This window comes from Lasioglossum baleicum, unplaced genomic scaffold (genome assembly GCF_051020765.1).
Source record: "Lasioglossum baleicum unplaced genomic scaffold, iyLasBale1 scaffold0088, whole genome shotgun sequence".
NCBI lineage: Eukaryota > Metazoa > Arthropoda > Insecta > Hymenoptera > Halictidae > Lasioglossum > Lasioglossum baleicum.
Window position 1 is genome coordinate 482244 of NW_027469148.1, and position 23805 is coordinate 506048.

General features: G+C 54.7%; 1 protein-coding gene across 1 annotated transcript; it reads right to left on the reverse strand.

Moving 5' to 3' along the window:
* Positions 1-1322: 1322 nt before the first annotated feature.
* LOC143219894 (uncharacterized) lies at positions 1323-3960 on the reverse strand. The gene is made up of 4 exons (XM_076445701.1): positions 3677-3960; positions 3023-3587; positions 1448-2939; positions 1323-1399 (listed from the first exon to the last, which is right to left on the reverse strand). Exons 1-4 carry the CDS (start codon positions 3958-3960, stop codon positions 1323-1325), a joined length of 2418 nt encoding a protein of 805 aa, XP_076301816.1.
* Between the last annotated feature and the right edge of the window lie 19845 nt (positions 3961-23805).

Genomic DNA, 23805 nt, shown 5'->3' on the forward strand with positions numbered 1-23805 from the left:
ACTGCTTTTCTAATTCTGCATCTGAAAGAATTAAACACCCCGTGCCCCGTAAGGGCTTGGGTTGTGTAGAAGTCCAGATCGCCATGTTTTCTGGAAATCCATTCATCGATGCTGGGGATCAATCGGAACGTGATTCTCCCAACCGTCGCCTTTTCCCACTTAGACTGCCATTTTTCAAGGGTTCTTTCTTTCACCAACTTTCTAAGGTCCTTTTTCATACTGACTACTCTTCCTTCTTCTTCCCTCGAGAACTCCCACCCCTCTCCTTCAAGATCTAGATCCGGGAAATTCTCCTGAAGTCTTCCCGCCGGATTTCTGGCGTCCTCCTCAGTCTCGTGCTGGAAATTCAGAATCAAATTTTCCCATTGAAAAAGGATATTCCTTTCCTCGGATTTAAGGTCCCACGGGGGAACACCAGCTAGGACACAGAGGGTATCAACCGGCACGGTCTTATAAGCCGAGACAACCCTTGCGAGACCCATCCTCTGTGTCCTCCTCAGCGCGTTGGTCGTGAATACCCTTCCTGCAGAATCACTCCAAATCGGAGCACCGTAAAGTACAATGGATTCCATCGTCAGATAATACAGCTTCCTTGCTTTATGCGAGGTCTTCATCTTGTTCATCATTAAGGACCCTAGAGCCGTCATGACTTTTATAGCTTTATTCGTCACTGACTCGATATGCCTAATGAACATCTTCTGGTTGTCGAAAGTAACCCCCAGGTACTTCAGGGTTTTCGTCGGGGGGATTTCCGTAGCTCCAACTCTGACACAGAACCCTTCCGGTAGTCTTTTCTTATTTGCCATCATGATTTCTGTCTTCTGATCTGCTAGCTCCAGTCCTGCCGTTCTCATCCACCTCCTCGTGTCCTCTATGATCTTCTCTAGCTTCTCCTTCATTTTTAGGAGGTTGCGGTCTTGGACCATGATGACAATATCATCAGCGAAGGCTCTTCTCGAGCTCAGCGTCGGCAGTTTCCTCCTAAGCAAGCCGTCGTAGACCAAGTTCCAATACAAGGGACCTAAAACAGAACCCTGCGGAACCCCCCTCCGCATTACCATCCTAACCTGCCCTTCCGTTGACTGATACGTGACTACCCTGCCCCTGAAGTAGTCCTCCGTTAGCCTTATCAAGTATTCTGGCATTTTCCTTTCCCTCAGTTCTTCGTATATTTTCTTCCAGCTTAAGGTGTTAAAAGCGTTCCTTACATCGAGTGCTGCAACTGCTGCATACCTGAAGTGCTTCGTAGCCTGCTCCATTTTTTTCTTCAGGTAGTCCATTGCATGTGTTGTGGATTTGCCTTTGCAGAAGCCATACTGTTCTTACCTAAAGGGGTTGGGGCCCAGAAATTCCAGCATTCTATCCTTGAGGACATACTCCAGGAGCTTGGCGGCTGCATCTATAATGCAAATAGGACGGTAAGCTGAGGGAGTAGCAGGGTCCTTACCTTGCTTTCGAAGGAGTATTGTTCTGGCACTCTTCCATTGATCTGGAATAATGCCGTACTTCAAGATCCCGTTGAACATGGCCACGAAGAAGTCTGGTCTCAGGGTGATCATTGCCTTGATAGCCTCAGGTGGCATTCCGTCCGGACCTGCTGCTTTTCCCGTCTTCAGGGCTTTCCCTGCCTTCAGAATTTCCGCAATCGAGACCCTTTGATAGTGCTCTTCCGGTCCTCCGTTTTCACTGCCTACGCCGAGCCTCTGTGGTGGTTCTGTACTAGAGCTGGAGCCTTCGTCTAGAATTTCCTGCGGAAATAAAGAGGTCAAAATCGAGTCAGCCATACTCTCCGATAGGGCTGGCGGCGGTAGAGTGCCTTTCACCCTCCTTATAACCGCTTTATACGGTCTTCCCCACACATCATTGTCGATGGCGTCACACATGTCAGACCAGCTCTTTTCTTTTGCCTTGTAAATTAATTTGTTTAGCTCTCTCTTTCTGAGCTTATATAGGTCCTGCAGGGCTTCCGCCTCGTCCAATTCCTTTTTCTTATTGGCCCTCTGACAAAGTCTCCTTAGATTCTGTGCACTGTTCTTGGCTTCTTCTATTTCCTTCGTACACCATGGGTTTGCCCTTTTCGATCTTTTGGCCGTTGTCTTCTCCAACGCTTCGTCGCAGATTTCCGGTAACTTCCGAACCATTTTTCCTACTCGTTCCGGGTTCCAGCAATCTGATCCAGATCGCCCGTCATGCTCCAGATGTCTGTCGAGCACACTTCTAAGATTCAGGATGCCCTGCGGTGTGACCTTCCATTTGCATGGTCTCTCCTCCTCGGGGCACCTTATCTCGTCCGTCTCGAGCTCGGTGTAGATATACCTGTGATCGGAAGCCGATTCCTTAGTGAAGACTTTGCATACGAATTTTTCACCCTTTTGCAAGTCCGGCGATGTAGCCATAAGATCGATATTGGACGATGCACCTCTCCTTTCGAACGTAGGCCCCCCCATCGGAGTGACCGGATGAATGTTCAGGCCTAACAACATCTCGAGCGTCAGGGTTCCCTTCGAGCTTTGTGCCGTGGAGCCCCATGCCGGTGACTTTGCATTAAAGTCTCCACCCACGATCACCTTTCTTCCCTCCTTTTTTTCCTTTAAGATAACTCTTTCTAATTTTTCCAATTTCTCCGCATATCTCTCGGGGGACGTGTTCGGGGAAAGATATACACTAAAAATTGAGACTTGCCCCACCCTGATTAGAACAAAGTCCTCTTCAAGTATATCCCCATCTTCCTGGTTTTTTAGACCTCTCGAACCCGTTACCCAGATAGCCGCGCTGTTTGCGTCCTTGGAGTAAATCCAGTTACCCGGGTTTCGTAGCGGTTCCGAGATTAGGACGACATCCACCCCTAATTCGAGCGCCGTCTGGTGCATCAGATTATGCGCCAGCCTGGCATGATTCAGGTTAATCTGCAAAATCTTTAAATTGAACTTTGCTCCTTTCTACCGCTCATAAGCGCCATATGCTTTTTGAATTGCGGGCAATTCACTGCACCCGCAACATGACATGCATCCTCTGGCCGAACCCCTTGCTTAACACAAAGGATGCATTTTCTTTCATTTTGACACTCATTAATCGAGTGCCCTTCCGAGCCGCATCTTCTGCAATGATTGGTCGAGTTCTTCTCCGGACAGGTGTACGTCATGTGCCCAAAATCATGGCATTTGAAACACCTGATTACATTCGTCGCTATTTTGACCCTACATGATGTATAGCCTATCCTAATTTTTTTGTCTTCCAGAAGCTTCTCACCGTTTGCAGCCGGCAGAGCAACTATTATCGTGCTCGTTCCCCCGAACCCGAATCTCTTACTCCTGATTTCCACTTCTTCTTTCTCTATTTGGAGTTTCGCGGCTAATTCCTCCCTTAGCTCTTCTTTTTCAAGGGTCGGGTCGATATCCTTGATCTCGTAAGTTACTCTATTAACCAGTCTCCTAGTCTGTTGTGAATCTCCTAGGGAGTCCTTAACGATTTTCTCAAAGTCGCTACTTTTCGTGTCCTTGCGCAGCTCAATCAGAAGGTCCCCCCCTCTGGACTTCCTTACCGTCTCTATCCCAGCCATTTTATCCCCCGCGTTATTTTTCAAAACCCTGAAAAGATCAGCGAAAGTTCTACCCTCCGTTGTTTTGACCAAGATGGCCTCTGACCTTGGCGGGGGTGGAGTTTGCCTTCTTCTAACTTCCCTAGCTTTTTTTCTAATTCTAATTTCCTTTTTTTCTCTTCTTGTTCTACTCCTGGCCGTGGTTCCTCCCTTCCATCTGGTGGCGGCGGAGCGGGCAATCGTATACCGGATCGCCTGCGAATCCCGCCGCCCCCCTGGGGAGGAGCTGACGGCCGCGGAGGAGGAGCAGTTCGAAGTGCGGAGACGCCAGGCCCGTGCGGACGTGTTCGAGCGATGGAGACGCCTGCTTGCGTCCTCGACGCGTCCGACAGTTCGGGCCCTCCTGCCCATGTTCGATACATGGTGCGGGAGGCGAGTGGGGTTGACCTTCCGCCTCACGCAGGTGCTCACCGGACACGGCTGTTTCGGTGAGTATCTGGTAAGGATGGGGCGGGAGCCAGCGGCGCAGTGCCGCCACTGCGGCGAGGAGGTGGACACGGCGCAACATACACTCGAGGAGTGCCCGGCTTGGGCCGGACCGCGCCGTGTCCTCAGAGCCGCGGTGGAAGGCTGGGACCTCTCGCTCCCGGTCTTGTTCGACCACTTGACCGGGAGCCAGAGGTCGTGGAAAGGGGTCGCCTCCTTCTGCGAGACAGTAATGTCCCAGAAGGAGGAGGCCGAGCGGGCCCGGGAAAGAGACCCGGGCTCCGCGAGGAGGAGGATGGCGCGGGGACGTCCCCCGCGCCGTCATGCGACGTCCGCCCCCTCAGGGAGAGGTGGGAGGGCGTCGGGGTCAGTTGTAGCGGCGCGGGGGACGTCTCCCCGCGACGCAGCGGGTCCCCCGAGTGGGGGGACGGGGACTGGGGGGAGGGCGCGGGGAGTGTTCCCCTCCCCGCGACAACTTATGCCTCCCCCTCCCGGGGGGGCTGGGGTTCCGTTAGCGGTGCGGGGTGTTCGCGCCCCGCGCCGTCGTGTGCCCCCGCGTAGGGGAGCGGTAGATGGAGGGGCCGGGGCGTGAGCTGACCCCGGTCCCCGGGGGGGAGTGAATCTCCCCCCGAGTTGGCCCGGCACCCCGAGACGATAGTGGAGGGGTGCCGGCCACCCCCCGGACGCTAGTTCCGGTGGAGGGCGCGTGGGGGGTGGGGTGGGGAGGGTCGGGGCGTCCGGAATCGCCTCCGACGACCCTTTCTTACCGGTGTCGGCGCCTTCCTGCCTTGGCCGGGCGAGGACCCTCGGGTCCACCGCTCGAGCAGGGCAGAAAGGCTCCGGCAGCTGTGGGTGGACCGAGCTGGGGCTCGGGAAGCCCAATCCGAAGGCTCCAGGGATGGGGACACCGGGCGGGTCCCTCCGCCCGGGGTCCTGTTAGAGCAGGCATGGGGGGAGCTAACCCCTCCCCTCGGGACGCACGTGAGCTGGGAAGTGTCCTGTTGAATACTCGCGTGATCCAGGCACTTCCCATGTAGCTTAGGGCGGGCGTGTGGTTTTAGTGGGTACTCTGGGGGAGGGGATCGGCGAGCCTTGTTGGCTCGGCGACCCCCTCCTCGAGGGAGCCCCACATAACCCCGGCTCCCACCCAGGGGGGTCGGGTATGCGTAACGCATTTCCACACGATAAAAAAAAAAAAAAGGAATGCATCCTCTCACGCGTGTTTTCACTGACCTAACCTCAGGAATGCATCCTCTCACGCGTGTTTTCACTGACCTAACCTCAGGAATGCATCATCTCACGCGTGTTTTCGCTGACCTAACCTCAGGAATGCATCCTCTCACGCGTGTTTTAACTGATCTAACCTCAGGAATGCATCCTCTCACGCGTGTTTTCACTCGACTAACCCGCGGAATGCATCCTCTCGCACGTGTTTTCACTCTACTAACCCGCGGAATGCATCCTCTCGCACGTGTTTTCACTCTACTAACCCGCGGAATGCATCCTCTCGCACGTGTTTTCACTCGACTAACCCGCGGAATGCATCTTCTAACACGTGTTTTGACTAACCTAACCGATACTTTGATCCTAGCCATGAGGCTGAGAAGCTTGTTTTTGGGATGCGCATGCGCAGGTTTTTTGGGATGCGCATGGCTAGTCGAGCAAAAACACGTGCGAGAGAATGCATCCCGCAGGCTAGTCGAGCAAAAACACGAGCGAGAGGATGCATCCCGCAGGCTAGTCGAGTAAAAACACGTGCGAGAGGATGCATCCCGTAGGCTAGTCGCGTAAAAACTCGTGCGAGAGGATGCATCCCGCAGGCTAGTCGAGTAAAAACACGTGCGAGAGGATGCATCCCGCAGGCTAGTCGAGTAAAAACACGTGCGAGAGGATGCATCCCGCAGGCTACTCGAGTAAAAACACGTGCGAGAGGATGCATCCCGCAGGCTAGTCGAGTAAAAACACGTGCGAGAGGATGCACCCCGCAGGCTAGTCGAGTAAAAACACGTGCGAGAGGATGCATCACGCAGGCTAGTCGAGTCAAAACACTTGCGAGAGGATGCATCCCGCAGGCTAGTCGAGTAAAAACACGTGCGGGAGGATGCATCCCGCAGGCTAGTCGAGTAAAAACACGTGCGAGAGGATGCATCCCGCAGGCTAGTCGAGTAAAAACACGTGCGAGAGGATGCACCCCGCAGGCTAGTCGAGTGAAGAACACGTGCGAGAGGATGCGTCCCGCAGGCTAGTCGAGCAAAAACACGTGCGAGAGGATGCATCCCGCAGGCTAGTCGAGTAAAAACACGTGCGAGAGGAAGCATCCCGCAGGCTAGTTGAGTAAAAACACGTGCGAGAGGATACATCCCGCAGGCTAGTCGAGTAAAAACACGTGCGAGAGGATGCATCCCGCAGGCTAGTCGAGTAAAAACACGTGCGAGAGGATACATCCCGTAGGCTAGTCGAGTAAAAACACGTGCGAGAGGATGCATCCCGCAGGCTATTCGAGTAAAAACACGTGCGAGAGGATGCATCCCGCAGGCTAGTCGAGTAAAAACACGTGCGAGAGGATGCACGCCGCAGGCTAGTCGAGTAAAAACACGTGCGAGAGGATGCATCCCGCAGGCTACTCGAGTAAAAACACGTGCGAGAGGATGCATCCCGCAGGCTAGTCGAGTAAAAACACGTGCGAGAGGGTGCATCCCGCAGGCTAGTCGAGTAAAAACACGTGCGAGTGGATGCGTCCCGCAGGCTAGTCGAGCAAAAACACGTGCGAGAGGATGCATTCCGCAGGATAGTCGAGTAAAAACACGTGCGAGAGGATGCATCCCGCAGGCTAGTCGAGTAAAAACACGTGCGAGAGGATGCATCCCGCAGGCTAGTCGAGTAAAAACACGTGCGAGAGGATGCATCCCGCAGCCTAGACGAGTAAAAACACGTGCGAGAGGATGCATCCCGCAGGCTAGTCGAGTAAAAACACGTGCGAGAGGATGCATCCCGCAGGCTAGTCGAGTAAAAACACGTGCGAGAGGATGCATCCCGCAGGCTAGTCGAGCAAAAACACGTGCGAGAGGATGCATCCCGCAGGCTAGTTGAGTAAAAACACGTGCGAGAGGATACATCCCGCAGGCTAGTCGAGTAAAAACACGTGCGAGAGGATGCATCCCGCAGGCTAGTCGAGTAAAAACACGTGCGAGAGGATACATCCCGTAGGCTAGTCAAGTAAAAACACGTGCGAGAGGATGCATCCCGCAGGCTAGTCGAGTAAAAACACGTGCGAGAGGATGCATCCCGCAGGCTAGTCGAGTAAAAACACGTGCGAGAGGATGCACCCCGCAGGCTAGTCGAGTAAAAACACGTGCGAGAGGATGCATCCCGCAGGCTAGTCGAGTAAAAACACGTGCGAGAGGATGCACCCCGCAGGCTAGTCGAGTAAAAACACGTGCGAGAGGATGCATCCCGCAGGCTACTCGAGTAAAAACACGTGCGAGAGGATGCATCCCGCAGGCTAGTCGAGTAAAAACACGTGCGAGAGGATGCATCCCGCAGGCTAGTCGAGTAAAAACACGTGCGAGAGGATGCACCCCGCAGGCTAGTCGAGTAAAAACACGTGCGAGAGGATGCATTCCGCAGGCTAGTCGAGCAAAAACACGTGCGAGAGGATGCACCCCGCAGGCTAGTCGAGTAAAAACACGTGCGAGAGGATGCATCCCGCAGGCTAGTCGAATAAAAACACGTGCGAGAGGATGCATCCCGCAGCCTAGACGAGTAAAAACACGTGCGAGAGGATGCATCCCGCAGGCTAGTCGAGTAAAAACACGTGCGAGAGGATGCATCCCGCAGGCTAGTCGAGTAAAAACACTTGCGAGAGGATGCATCCCGCAGGCTAGTCGAGTAAAAACACGTGCGAGAGGATGCATCCCCCAGGCTAGTCGAGCAAAAACACGTGCGAGAGGATGCATCCCGCAGGCTAGTCGTGTAAAAACACGTGCGAGAGGATGCATGCCGCAGGCTAGTCGAGCAAAAACACGTGCGAGAGGATGCATCCCGCAGGCTAGTCGAGTAAAAACACGTGCGAGAGGATGCATCCCGCAGGCTAGTCGAGTAAAAACACGTGCGAGAGGATGCATCCCGCAGGCTAGTTGAGTAAAAACACGTGCGAGAGGATACATCCCGCAGGCTAGTCGAGTAAAAACACGTGCGAGAGGATGCATCCCGCAGGCTAGTCGAGTAAAAACACGTGCGAGAGGATACATCCCGTAGGCTAGTCAAGTAAAAACACGTGCGAGAGGATGCATCCCGCAGGCTAGTCGAGTAAAAACACGTGCGAGAGGATGCATCCCGCAGGCTAGTCGAGTAAAAACACGTGCGAGAGGATGCACCCCGCAGGCTAGTCGAGTAAAAACACGTGCGAGAGGATGCATCCCGCAGGCTAGTCGAGTAAAAACACGTGCGAGAGGATGCACCCCGCAGGCTAGTCGAGTAAAAACACGTGCGAGAGGATGCATCCCGCAGGCTACTCGAGTAAAAACACGTGCGAGAGGATGCATCCCGCAGGCTAGTCGAGTAAAAACACGTGCGAGAGGATGCATCCCGCAGGCTAGTCGAGTAAAAACACGTGCGAGAGGATGCACCCCGCAGGCTAGTCGAGTAAAAACACGTGCGAGAGGATGCATTCCGCAGGCTAGTCGAGCAAAAACACGTGCGAGAGGATGCACCCCGCAGGCTAGTCGAGTAAAAACACGTGCGAGAGGATGCATCCCGCAGGCTAGTCGAGAAAAAACACGTGCGAGAGGATGCATCCCGCAGGCTAGTCGAGTAAAAACACGTGCGAGAGGATACATCCCGTAGGCTAGTCAAGTAAAAACACGTGCGAGAGGATGCATCCCGCAGGCTAGTCGAGTAAAAACACGTGCGAGAGGATGCATCCCGCAGGCTAGTCGAGTAAAAACACGTGCGAGAGGATGCACCCCGCAGGCTAGTCGAGTAAAAACACGTGCGAGAGGATGCATCCCGCAGGCTAGTCGAGTAAAAACACGTGCGAGAGGATGCACCCCGCAGGCTAGTCGAGTAAAAACACGTGCGAGAGGATGCATCCCGCAGGCTACTCGAGTAAAAACACGTGCGAGAGGATGCATCCCGCAGGCTAGTCGAGTAAAAACACGTGCGAGAGGATGCATCCCGCAGGCTAGTCGAGTAAAAACACGTGCGAGAGGATGCACCCCGCAGGCTAGTCGAGTAAAAACACGTGCGAGAGGATGCATTCCGCAGGCTAGTCGAGCAAAAACACGTGCGAGAGGATGCACCCCGCAGGCTAGTCGAGTAAAAACACGTGCGAGAGGATGCATCCCGCAGGCTAGTCGAATAAAAACACGTGCGAGAGGATGCATCCCGCAGCCTAGACGAGTAAAAACACGTGCGAGAGGATGCATCCCGCAGGCTAGTCGAGTAAAAACACGTGCGAGAGGATGCATCCCGCAGGCTAGTCGAGTAAAAACACTTGCGAGAGGATGCATCCCGCAGGCTAGTCGAGTAAAAACACGTGCGAGAGGATGCATCCCCCAGGCTAGTCGAGCAAAAACACGTGCGAGAGGATGCATCCCGCAGGCTAGTCGTGTAAAAACACGTGCGAGAGGATGCATGCCGCAGGCTAGTCGAGCAAAAACACGTGCGAGAGGATGCATCCCGCAGGCTAGTCGAGTAAAAACACGTGCGAGAGGATGCATCCCGCAGGCTAGTCGAGTAAAAACACGTGCGAGAGGATGCATCCCGCAGGCTAGTTGAGTAAAAACACGTGCGAGAGGATACATCCCGCAGGCTAGTCGAGTAAAAACACGTGCGAGAGGATGCATCCCGCAGGCTAGTCGAGTAAAAACACGTGCGAGAGGATACATCCCGTAGGCTAGTCAAGTAAAAACACGTGCGAGAGGATGCATCCCGCAGGCTAGTCGAGTAAAAACACGTGCGAGAGGATGCATCCCGCAGGCTAGTCGAGTAAAAACACGTGCGAGAGGATGCACCCCGCAGGCTAGTCGAGTAAAAACACGTGCGAGAGGATGCATCCCGCAGGCTAGTCGAGTAAAAACACGTGCGAGAGGATGCACCCCGCAGGCTAGTCGAGTAAAAACACGTGCGAGAGGATGCATCCCGCAGGCTACTCGAGTAAAAACACGTGCGAGAGGATGCATCCCGCAGGCTAGTCGAGTAAAAACACGTGCGAGAGGATGCATCCCGCAGGCTAGTCGAGTAAAAACACGTGCGAGAGGATGCACCCCGCAGGCTAGTCGAGTAAAAACACGTGCGAGAGGATGCATTCCGCAGGCTAGTCGAGCAAAAACACGTGCGAGAGGATGCACCCCGCAGGCTAGTCGAGTAAAAACACGTGCGAGAGGATGCATCCCGCAGGCTAGTCGAGAAAAAACACGTGCGAGAGGATGCATCCCGCAGGCTAGTCGAGTAAAAACACGTGCGAGGGGATGCATCCCGCAGGCTAGTCGAGTAAAAACACGTACGAGAGTATGCATCCCGCAGGCTAGTCGAGTAAAAACACGTGCGAGAGGATGCATCCCGCAGGCTAGTCGAGTAAAAACACGTGCGAGAGGATGCATCCCGCAGGCTAGTCGAGTAAAAACACGTGCGAGAGGATGCACCCCGCAGGCTAGTCGAGTAAAAACACGTGCGAGAGGATGCATCCCGCAGGCTAGTCGAGTAAAAACACGTGCGAGAGGATGCACCCCGCAGGCTAGTCGAGTAAAAACACGTGCGAGAGGATACATCCCGCAGGCTAGTCGAGTAAAAACACTTGCGAGAGGATGCATCCCGCAGGCTAGTCGAGTAAAAACACGTGCGGGAGGATGCTTCCTGCAGGCTAGTCGAGTAAAAACACGTGCGATAGGATGCATCCCGCAGACTAGTCGAGTAAAAACACGTGCGAGAGGATACATCCCGCAGGCTAGTCGAGTAAAAACACGTGCGAGAGGATGCATCCCGCAGGCTAGTCGAGTAAAAACACGTGCGAGAGGATGCATCCCGCAGGCTAGTCGAGTAAAAACACGTGCGAGAGGATGCATCCCGCAGGCTAGTCGAGTTAAAACACGTGCGAGAGGATGCATCCCGCAGGCTAGTCGAGTGAAGAACACGTGCGAGAGGATGCGTCCCGCAGGCTAGTCGATCAAAAACACGTGCGAGAGGATGCATCCCGCAGGCTAGTCGAGTGAAGAACACGTGCGAGAGGATGCGTCCCGCAGGCTAGTCGATCAAAAACACGTGCGAGAGGATGCATCCCGCAGGCTAGTCGAGCAAAAACACGTGCGAGAGGATGCATCCCGCAGACTAGTCGAGTAAAAACACGTGCGAGAGGATGCATCCCGCAGGCTAGTCGAGCAGAAACACGTGCGAGAGGATGCATCCCGCAGGCTAGTCGAGTAAAAACACGTGCGAGAGGATGCATCCCACAGGCTAGTCGAGTAAAAACACGTGCGAGAGGATGCATCCCGCAGGCTAGTCGAGTTAAAACACGTGCGAGAGGATGCATCCCGCAGGCTGGTCGAGTGAAGAACACGTGCGAGAGGATGCATCCCGCAGGCGAGTCGTGTAAAAACACGTGCGAGAGGATGCGTCCCGCAGGCTAGTCGAGCAAAAACACGTGCGAGAGGATGCGTCCCGCAGGCTAGTCGAGTAAAAACACGTGCGAGAGGATGCATCCCGCAGGCCAGTCGAGAAAAACACGTGCGGGAGGATGCATCCCGCAGGCTAGTCGAGTAAAAACACGTGCGAGAGGATACATCCCGCAGGCTAGTCGAGTAAAAACACTTGCGAGAGGATGCATCCCGCAGGCTAGTCGAGTAAAAACACGTGAGAGAGGATGCACCCCGCAGGCTAGTCGAGTAAAAACACGTGTGAGAGGATGCATCCCGCAGGCTAGTCGAGTAAAAACACGTGCGAGAGGATGCATCCCGCAGGCTAGTCGAGTAAAAACACGTGCGAGAGGATGCATCCCGCAGGCTAGTCGAGTAAAAACACGTGCGAGAGGATGCATCCCGCAGGCTAGTCGAGTTAAAACACGTGCGAGAGGATGCATCCCGCAGGCTAGTCGAGTGAAGAACACGTGCGAGAGGATGCGTCCCACAGGCTAGTCGATCAAAAACACGTGCGAGAGGATGCATCCCGCAGGCTAGTCGAGTGAAGAACACGTGCGAGAGGATGCGTCCCGCAGGCTAGTCGATCAAAAACACGTGCGAGAGGATGCATCCCGCAGGCTAGTCGAGCAAAAACACGTGCGAGAGGATGCATCCCGCAGACTAGTCGAGTAAAAACACGTGCGAGCGGATGCATCCCGCAGGCTAGTCGAGCAGAAACACGTGCGAGAGGATGCATCCCGCAGGCTAGTCGAGTAAAAACACGTGCGAGAGGATGCATCCCACAGGCTAGTCGAGTAAAAACACGTGCGAGAGGATGCATCCCGCAGGCTAGTCGAGTTAAAACACGTGCGAGAGGATGCATCCCGCAGGCTAGTCGAGTGAAGAACACGTGCGAGAGGATGCATCCCGCAGGCGAGTCGTGTAAAAACACGTGCGAGAGGATGCGTCCCGCAGGCTAGTCGAGCAAAAACACGTGCGAGAGGATGCGTCCCGCAGGCTAGTCGAGTAAAAACACGTGCGAGAGGATGCATCCCGCAGGCCAGTCGAGAAAAACACGTGCGGGAGGATGCATCCCGCAGGCTAGTCGAGTAAAAACACGTGCGAGAGGATACATCCCGCAGGCTAGTCGAGTAAAAACACTTGCGAGAGGATGCATCCCGCAGGCTAGTCGAGTAAAAACACGTGCGAGAGGATGCACCCCGCAGGCTAGTCGAGTAAAAACACGTGTGAGAGGATGCATCCCGCAGGCTACTCGAGTAAAAACACGTGCGAGAGGATGCATCCCGCAGGCTAGTCGAGTAAAAACACGTGCGAGAGGATGCATCCCGCAGGCTAGTCGAGTAAAAACACGTGCGAGAGGATGCATCCCGCAGGCTAGTCGAGCAAAATCACGTGCGAGAGGATGCATCCCGCAGGCTAGTCGAGCAAAAACACGTGCGAGAGGATGCATCCCGCAGGCTAGTCGAGTAAAAACACGTGCGAGAGGATGCATCCCGCAGGCTAGTCGAGCAAAAACACGTGCGAGAGGATGCATCCCGCAGGCTAGTCGAGTAAAAACACGTGCGAGAGGATGCATCCCGCAGGCTAGTCGAGTGAAGAACACGTGCGAGAGGATGCGTCCCGCAGGCTAGTCGAGCAAAAACACGTGCGAGAGGATGCATCCCGCAGGCTAGTCGAGTAAAAACACGTGCGAGATGATGCATCCCGCAGGCTAGTCGAGCAAAAACACGTGCGAGCGGATGCATCCCGCAGGCTAGTCGAGCAAAAACACGTGCGAGAGGATGCATCCCGCAGGCTAGTCGAGCAGAAACACGTGCGAGAGGATGCATCCCGCAGGCGAGTCGTGTAAAAACACGTGCGAGAGGATGCGTCCCGCAGGCTAGTCGAGCAAAAACACGTGCGAGAGGATGCGTCCCGCAGGCTAGTCTAGTAAAAACACGTGCGAGAGGATACATCCCGCAGGCTAGTCGAGTAAAAACACTTGCGAGAGGATGCATCCCGCAGGCTAGTCGAGTAAAAACACGTGCGAGAGGATGCACCCCGCAGGCTAGTCGAGTAAAAACACGTGCGAGAGGATGCATCCCGCAGGCTACTCGAGTAAAAACACGTGCGAGAGGATGCATCCCGCAGGCTAGTCGAGTAAAAACACGTGCGAGAGGATGCATCCCGCAGGCTAGTCGAGTAAAAACACGTGCGAGAGGATGCATCCCGCAGGCTAGTCGAGTAAAAACACGTGCGAGAGGATGCATCCCGCAGGCTAGTCGAGTAAAAACATGTGCGAGAGGATGCATCCCGCAGGCTAGTCGAGTAAAAACACGTGCGAGAGGATGCGTCCCGCAGGCTAGTCGAGTAAAAACACGTGCGAGAGGATGCATCCCGCAGGCTAGTCGAGCAAAATCACGTGCGAGAGGATGCATCCCGCAGGCTAGTCGAGCAAAAACACGTGCGAGAGGATGCATCCCGCAGGCTAGTCGAGTAAAAACACGTGCGAGAGGATGCATCCCGCAGGCTAGTCGAGTAAAAACACGTGCGAGAGGATACATCCCGTAGGCTAATCGAGTAAAAACACGTGCGAGAGGATGCATCCCGCAGGCTACTCGAGTAAAAACACGTGCGAGAGGATGCATCCCGCAGGCTAGTCGAGTAAAAACACGTGCGAGAGGATGCATCCCGCAGGCTAGTCGAGTAAAAACACGTGCGAGAGGATGCACCCCGCAGGCTACTCGAGTAAAAACACGTGCGAGAGGATGCATCCCGCAGGCTAGTCGAGTAAAAACACGTGCGAGAGGATGCATCCCGCAGGCTAGTCGAGTAAAAACACGTGCGAGAGGATGCATCCCGCACGCTAGTCGAGTGAAGAACACGTGCGAGAGGATGCGTCCCGCAGGCTAGTCAAGCAAAAACATGTGCGAGAGGATGCATCCCGCAGGCTAGTCGAGTAAAAACACGTGCGAGAGGATGCATCCCGCAGGCTAGTCGAGTAAAAACACGTGCGAGAGGATGCATCCCGCAGGCTAGTCGAGCAAAATCACGTGCGAGAGGATGCATCCCGCAGGCTAGTCGAGCAAAAACACGTGCGAGAGGATGCATCCCGCAGGCTAGTCGAGTAAAAACACGTGCGAGAGGATGCATCCCGCAGGCTAGTCGAGTAAAAACACGTGCGAGAGGATGCATCCCGCAGGCTAGTCGAGTAAAAACACGTGCGAGAGGATGCATCCCGCAGGCTAGTCGAGTAAAATCACGTGCGAGAGGATGCATCCCGCAGGCTAGTCGAGTAAAAACACGTGCGAGAGGATGCATCCCGCAGGCTAGTCGAGTAAAAACACGTGCGAGAGGATGCATCCCGCAGGCTAGTCGAGTAAAAACACGTGCGAGAGGATGCATCCCGCAGGCTAGTCGAGTAAAAACACGTGCGAGAGGATGCACCCCGCAGGCTAGTCGAGTAAAAACACGTGCGAGAGGATGCATCCCGCAGGCTAGTCGAGTAAAAACACGTGCGAGAGGATGCACCCCGCAGGCTAGTCGAGTAAAAACACGTGCGAGAGGATGCATCCCGCAGGCTACTCGAGTAAAAACACGTGCGAGAGGATGCATCCCGCAGGCTAGTCGAGAAAAAACACGTGCGAGAGGATGCATCCCGCAGGCTAGTCGAGTAAAAACACGTGCGAGAGGATGCATCCCGCAGGCTAGTCGAGTAAAAACACGTGCGAGAGGATGCATCCCGCAGGCTAGTCGAGTAAAAACTCGTGCGAGAGGATGCATGCCGCAGGCTAGTCGAGTAAAAACACGTGCGAGAGGATGCATCCCGCAGGCTAGTCTAGTAAAAACACGTGCGAGAATATGCATCCCGCAGGCTAGTCGAGTAAAAACACGTGCGAGAGGATGCATCCCGCAGGCTAGTCTAGTAAAAACACGTGCGAGAGGATACATCCCGCAGGCTAGTCGAGTAAAAACACTTGCGAGAGGATGCATCCCGCAGGCTAGTCGAGTAAAAACACGTGCGAGAGGATGCATCCCGCAGGCTAGTCGAGTGAAGAACACGTGCGAGAGGATGCGTCCCGCAGGCTAGTCGAGCAAAAACACGTGCGAGAGGATGCATCCCGCAGGCTAGTCGAGCAAAAACACGTGCGAGAGGATGCATCCCGCAGGCTAGTCGAGTAAAAACACGTGCGAGAGGATGCACCCCGCAGGCTAGTCGAGTAAAAACACGTGCGAGAGGATGCATCCCGCAGGCTAGTCGAGCAAAATCACGTGCGAGAGGATGCATCCCGCAGGCTAGTCGAGCAAAAACACGTGCGAGAGGATGCATCCCGCAGGCTAGTCGAGTAAAAACACGTGCGAGAGGATGCATCCCGCAGGCTAGTCGAGTAAAAACACGTGCGAGAGGATACATCCCGTAGGCTAATCGAGTAAAAACACGTGCGAGAGGATGCATCCCGCAGGCTAGTCGAGTAAAAACACGTGCGAGAGGATGCATCCCGCAGGCTAGTCGAGTAAAAACACGTGCGAGAGGATGCACCCCGCAGGCTAGTCGAGTAAAAACACGTGCGAGAGGATGCATCCCGCAGGCTAGTCGAGTAAAAACTCGTGCGAGAGGATGCATCCCGCAGGCTAGTCGAGTAAAAACACGTGCGAGAGGATGCATCCCGCAGGCTAGTCGAGTAAAAACACGTGCGAGAGGATGCACCCCGCAGGCTAGTCGAGTAAAAACACGTGCGAGAGGATGCATCCCGCAGGCTAGTCGAGTAAAAACACGTGCGAGAGGATGCATCCCGCAGGCTAGTCGAGTAAAATCACGTGCGAGAGGATGCATCCCGCAGGCTAGTCGAATAAAAACACGTGCGAGAGGATGCATCCCGCAGGCTAGTCGAGTAAAAACACGTGCGAGAGGATGCATCCCGCAGTCTAGTCGAGTAAAAACACGTGCGAGAGGATGCATCCCGCAGGCTAGTCGAGTAAAAACACGTGCGAGAGGATGCATCCCGCAGGCTAGTCGAGTAAAAACACGTGCGAGAGGATGCATCCCGCAGGCTAGTCGAGTAAAAACACGTGCGAGAGGATGCATCCCGCAGGCTAGTCGAGTAAAAACACGTGCGAGAGGATGCATCCCGCAGGCTAGTCGAGTAAAAACTCGTGCGAGAGGATGCATGCCGCAGGCTAGTCGAGTAAAAACACGTGCGAGAGGATGCATCCCGCAGGCTAGTCTAGTAAAAACACGTGCGAGAGGATGCATCCCGCAGGCTAGTCGAGTAAAAACACGTGCGAGAGGATGCATCCCGCAGGCTAGTCTAGTAAAAACACGTGCGAGAGGATACATCCCGCAGGCTAGTCGAGTAAAAACACTTGCGAGAGGATGCATCCCGCAGGCTAGTCGAGTAAAAACACGTGCGAGAGGATGCATCCCGCAGGCTGGTCGAGTAAAATCACGTGCGAGAGGATGCATCCCGCAGGCTAGTCGAATAAAAACACGTGCGAGAGGATGCATCCCGCAGGCTAGTCGAGTAAAAACACGTGCGAGAGGATGCATCCCGCAGGCTAGTCGAGTAAAAACACGTGCGAGAGGATGCATCCCGCAGGCTAGTCGAGTAAAAACACGTGCGAGAGGATGCACCCCGCAGGCTAGTCGAGTAAAAACACGTGCGAGAGGATGCATCCCGCAGGCTAGTCGAGTAAAAACACGTGCGAGAGGATGCACCCCGCAGGCTAGTCGAGTAAAAACACGTGCGAGAGGATGCATCCCGCAGGCTACTCGAGTAAAAACACGTGCGAGAGGATGCATCCCGCAGGCTAGTCGAGAAAAAACACGTGCGAGAGGATGCATCCCGCAGGCTAGTCGAGTAAAAACACGTGCGAGAGGATGCATCCCGCAGGCTAGTCGAGTAAAAACACGTGCGAGAGGATGCACCCCGCAGGCTAGTCGAGTAAAAACACGTGCGAGAGGATGCATCCCGCAGGCTACTCGAGTAAAAACACGTGCGAGAGGATGCATCCCGCAGGCTAGTCGAGAAAAAACACGTGCGAGAGGATGCATCCCGCAGGCTAGTCGAGTAAAAACACGTGCGAGAGGATGCATCCCGCAGGCTAGTCGAGTAAAAACACGTGCGAGAGGATGCATCCCGCAGGCTAGTCGAGTAAAAACTCGTGCGAGAGGATGCATGCCGCAGGCTAGTCGAGTAAAAACACGTGCGAGAGGATGCATCCCGCAGGCTAGTCTAGTAAAAACACGTGCGAGAGGATGCATCCCGCAGGCTAGTCGAGTAAAAACACGTGCGAGAGGATGCATCCCGCAGGCTAGTCTAGTAAAAACACGTGCGAGAGGATACATCCCGCAGGCTAGTCGAGTAAAAACACTTGCGAGAGGATGCATCCCGCAGGCTAGTCGAGTAAAAACACGTGCGAGAGGATGCATCCCGCAGGCTAGTCGAGTGAAGAACACGTGCGAGAGGATGCGTCCCGCAGGCTAGTCGAGCAAAAACACGTGCGAGAGGATGCATCCCGCAGGCTAGTCGAGCAAAAACACGTGCGAGAGGATGCATCCCGCAGGCTAGTCGAGTAAAAACACGTGCGAGAGGATGCACCCCGCAGGCTAGTCGAGTAAAAACACGTGCGAGAGGATGCATCCCGCAGGCTAGTCGAGTAAAAACACGTGCGAGAGGATGCACCCCGCAGGCTAGTCGAGTAAAAACACGTGCGAGAGGATGCATCCCGCAGGCTACTCGAGTAAAAACACGTGCGAGAGGATGCATCCCGCAGGCTAGTCGAGAAAAAACACGTGCGAGAGGATGCATCCCGCAGGCTAGTCGAGTAAAAACACGTGCGAGAGGATGCATCCCGCAGGCTAGTCGAGTAAAAACACGTGCGAGAGGATGCATCCCGCAGGCTAGTCGAGTAAAAACTCGTGCGAGAGGATGCATGCCGCAGGCTAGTCGAGTAAAAACACGTGCGAGAGGATGCATCCCGCAGGCTAGTCTAGTAAAAACACGTGCGAGAGGATGCATCCCGCAGGCTAGTCGAGTAAAAACACGTGCGAGAGGATGCATCCCGCAGGCTAGTCTAGTAAAAACACGTGCGAGAGGATGCATCCCGCAGGCTAGTCGAGTAAAAACACGTGCGAGAGGATGCATCCCGCAGGCTAGTCTAGTAAAAACACGTGCGAGAGGATACATCCCGCAGGCTAGTCGAGTAAAAACACTTGCGCGAGGATGCATCCCGCAGGCTAGTCGAGTAAAAACACGTGCGAGAGGATGCATCCCGCAGGCTAGTCGAGTAAAATCACGTGCGAGAGGATGCATCCCGCAGGCTAGTCGAATAAAAACACGTGCGAGAGGATGCATCCCGCAGGCTAGTCGAGTAAAAACACGTGCGAGAGGATGCATCCCGCAGGCTAGTCGAGTAAAAACACGTGCGAGAGGATGCATCCCGCAGGCTAGTCGAGTAAAAACACGTGCGAGAGGATGCACCCCGCAGGCTAGTCGAGTAAAAACACGTGAGAGAGGATGCATCCCGCAGGCTAGTCGAGTAAAAACACGTGCGAGAGGATGCACCCCGCAGGCTAGTCGAGTAAAAACACGTGCGAGAGGATGCATCCCGCAGGCTACTCGAGTAAAAACACGTGCGAGAGGATGCATTCCGCAGGCTAGTCGAGAAAAAACACGTGCGAGAGGATGCATCCCGCAGGCTAGTCGAGTAAAAACACGTGCGAGAGGATGCATCCCGCAGGCTAGTCGAGTAAAAACTCGTGCGAGAGGATGCATGCCGCAGGCTAGTTGAGTAAAAACACGTGCGAGAGGATGCTTCCCGCAGGCTAGTCGAGTAAAAAACACGTGCGAGAGGATACATCCCGCAGGCTAGTCGAGTAAAAACACGTGCGAGAGGATGCATCCCGCAGGCTAGTCTAGTAAAAACACGTGCGAGAGGATACATCCCGCAGGCTAGTCGAGTAAAAACACTTGCGAGAGGATGCATCCCGCAGGCTAGTCGAGTAAAAACACGTGCGAGAGGATGCACCCCGCAGGCTAGTCGAGTAAAAACACGTGCGAGAGGATGCATCCCGCAGGCTACTCGAGTAAAAACACGTGCGAGAGGATGCATCCCGCAGGCTAGTCGAGTAAAAACACGTGCGAGAGGATGCATCCCGCAGGCTAGTCGAGTAAAAACACGTGCGAGAGGATGCATCCCGCAGGCTAGTCGAGTGAAGAACACGTGCGAGAGGATGCGTCCCGCAGGCTAGTCGAGCAAAAACACGTGCGAGAGGATGCATCCCGCAGGCTAGTCGAGTAAAAACACGTGCGAGATGATGCATCCCGCAGGCTAGTCGAGTAAAAACACGTGCGAGAGGATGCATCCCGCAGGCTAGTCGAGCAAAATCACGTGCGAGAGGATGCATCCCGCAGGCTAGTCGAGCAAAAACACGTGCGAGAGGATGCATCCCGCAGGCTAGTCGAGTAAAAACACGTGCGACAGGATGCATCCCGCAGGCTAGTCGAGTAAAAACACGTGCGAGAGGATGCATCCCGCAGGCTAGTCGAGTAAAAACACGTGCGAGAGGATGCATCCCGCAGGCTAGTCGAGTAAAAACACGTGCGAGAGGATACATCCCGCAGGCTAGTCGAGTAAAAACACGTGCGAGAGGATGCACCCCGCAGGCTAGTCGAGTAAAAACACGTGCGAGAGGATGCATCCCGCAGGCTACTCGAGTAAAAACACGTGCGAGAGGATGCATCCCGCAGGCTAGTCGAGAAAAAACACGTGCGAGAGGATGCATCCCGCAGGCTAGTCGAGTAAAAACACGTGCGAGAGGATGCACCCCGCAGGCTAGTCGAGTAAAAACACGTGCGAGAGGATGCATCCCGCAGGCTAGTCGAGCAGAAACACGTGCGAGAGGATGCATCCCGCAGGCGAGTCGTGTAAAAACACGTGCGAGAGGATGCGTCCGGCAGGCTAGTCGAGCAAAAACACGTGCGAGAGGATGCGTCCCGCAGGCTAGTCTAGTAAAAACACGTGCGAGAGGATGCATCCCGCAGGCTAGTCGAGAAAAACACGTGCGAGAGGATGCATCCCGCAGGCTAGTCTAGTAAAAACACGTGCGAGAGGATACATCCCGCAGGCTAGTCGAGTAAAAACACTTGCGAGAGGATGCATCCCGCAGGCTAGTCGAGTAAAAACACGTGCGAGAGGATGCACCCCGCAGGCTAGTCGAGTAAAAACACGTGCGAGAGGATGCATCCCGCAGGCTACTCGAGTAAAAACACGTGCGAGAGGATGCATCCCGCAGGCTAGTCGAGTAAAAACACGTGCGAGAGGATGCATCCCGCAGGCTAGTCGAGTAAAAACACGTGCGAGAGGATGCATCCCGCAGGCTAGTCGAGTGAAGAACACGTGCGAGAGGATGCGTCCCGCAGGCTAGTCAAGCAAAAACATGTGCGAGAGGATGCATCCCGCAGGCTAGTCGAGTAAAAACACGTGCGAGAGGATGCATCCCGCAGGCTAGTCGAGTAAAAACACGTGCGAGAGGATGCATCCCGCAGGCTAGTCGAGCAAAATCACGTGCGAGAGGATGCATCCCGCAGGCTAGTCGAGCAAAAACACGTGCGAGAGGATGCATCCCGCAGGCTAGTCGAGTAAAAACACGTGCGAGAGGATGCATCCCGCAGGCTAGTCGAGTAAAAACACGTGCGAGAGGATGCATCCCGCAGGCTAGTCGAGTAAAAACACGTGCGAGAGGATGCATCCCGCAGGCTAGTCGAGTAAAATCACGTGCGAGAGGATGCATCCCGCAGGCTAGTCGAGTAAAAACACGTGCGAGAGGATGCATCCCGCAGGCTAGTCGAGTAAAAACACGTGCGAGAGGATGCACCCCGCAGGCTAGTCGAGTAAAAACACGTGCGAGAGGATGCATCCCGCAGGCTAGTCGAGTAAAAACACGTGCGAGAGGATGCACCCCGCAGGCTAGTCGAGTAAAAACACGTGCGAGAGGATGCATCCCGCAGGCTACTCGAGTAAAAACACGTGCGAGAGGATGCATCCCGCAGGCTAGTCGAGTAAAAACACGTGCGAGAGGATGCACCCCGCAGGCTAGTCGAGTAAAAACACGTGCGAGAGGATGCATCCCGCAGGCTAGTCGAGTAAAAACACGTGCGAGAGGATGCACCCCGCAGGCTAGTCGAGTAAAAACACGTGCGAGAGGATGCATCCCGCAGGCTACTCGAGTAAAAACACGTGCGAGAGGATGCATCCCGCAGGCTAGTCGAGAAAAAACACGTGCGAGAGGATGCATCCCGCAGGCTAGTCGAGTAAAAACACGTGCGAGAGGATGCACCCCGCAGGCTAGTCGAGTAAAAACACGTGCGAGAGGATGCATCCCGCAGGCTAGTCGAGCAGAAACACGTGCGAGAGGATGCATCCCGCAGGCGAGTCGTGTAAAAACACGTGCGAGAGGATGCGTCCCGCAGGCTAGTCGAGCAAAAACACGTGCGAGAGGATGCGTCCCGCAGGCTAGTCTAGTAAAAACACGTGCGAGAGGATGCATCCCGCAGGCTAGTCGAGAAAAACACGTGCGAGAGGATGCATCCCGCAGGCTAGTCTAGTAAAAACACGTGCGAGAGGATACATCCCGCAGGCTAGTCGAGTAAAAACACTTGCGAGAGGATGCATCCCGCAGGCTAGTCGAGTAAAAACACGTGCGAGAGGATGCACCCCGCAGGCTAGTCGAGTAAAAACACGTGCGAGAGGATGCATCCCGCAGGCTACTCGAGTAAAAACACGTGCGAGAGGATGCATCCCGCAGGCTAGTCGAGTAAAAACACGTGCGAGAGGATGCATCCCGCAGGCTAGTCGAGTAAAAACACGTGCGAGAGGATGCATCCCGCAGGCTAGTCGAGTGAAGAACACGTGCGAGGGGATGCGTCCCGCAGGCTAGTCAAGCAAAAACATGTGCGAGAGGATGCATCCCGCAGGCTAGTCGAGTAAAAACACGTGCGAGAGGATGCATCCCGCAGGCTAGTCGAGTAAAAACACGTGCGAGAGGATGCATCCCGCAGGCTAGTCGAGCAAAATCACGTGCGAGAGGATGCATCCCGCAGGCTAGTCGAGCAAAAACACGTGCGAGAGGATGCATCCCGCAGGCTAGTCGAGTAAAAACACGTGCGAGAGGATGCATCCCGCAGGCTAGTCGAGTAAAAACACGTGCGAGAGGATGCATCCCGCAGGCTAGTCGAGTAAAAACACGTGCGAGAGGATGCATCCCGCAGGCTAGTCGAGTAAAATCACGTGCGAGAGGATGCACCCCGCAGGCTAGTCGAGTAAAAACACGTGCGAGAGGATGCATCCCGCAGGCTACTCGAGTAAAAACACGTGCGAGAGGATGCATCCCGCAGGCTAGTCGAGAAAAAACACGTGCGAGAGGATGCATCCCGCAGGCTAGTCGAGTAAAAACACGTGCGAGAGGATGCATCCCGCAGGCTAGTCGAGTAAAAACACGTGCGAGAGGATGCATGCCGCAGGCTAGTCGAGTAAAAACACGTGCGAGAGGATGCATCCCGCAGGCTAGTCTAGTAAAAACACGTGCGAGAATATGCATCCCGCAGGCTAGTCGAGTAAAAACACGTGCGAGAGGATGCATCCCGCAGGCTAGTCTAGTAAAAACACGTGCGAGAGGATGCATCCCGCAGGCTAGTCTAGTAAAAACACGTGCGAGAATATGCATCCCGCAGGCTAGTCGAGTAAAAACACGTGCGAGAGGATGCATCCCGCAGGCTAGTCTAGTAAAAACACGTGCGAGAGGATACATCCCGCAGGCTAGTCGAGTAAAAACACTTGCGAGAGGATGCATCCCGCAGGCTAGTCGAGTAAAAACACGTGCGAGAGGATGCATCCCGCAGGCTAGTCGAGTGAAGAACACGTGCGAGAGGATGCGTCCCGCAGGCTAGTCGAGCAAAAACACGTGCGAGAGGATGCATCCCGCAGGCTAGTCGAGCAAAAACACGTGCGAGAGGATGCATCCCGCAGGCTAGTCGAGTAAAAACACGTGCGAGAGGATGCACCCCGCAGGCTAGTCGAGTAAAAACACGTGCGAGAGGATGCATCCCGCAGGCTAGTCGAGTAAAAACACGTGCGAGAGGATGCACCCCGCAGGCTAGTCGAGTAAAA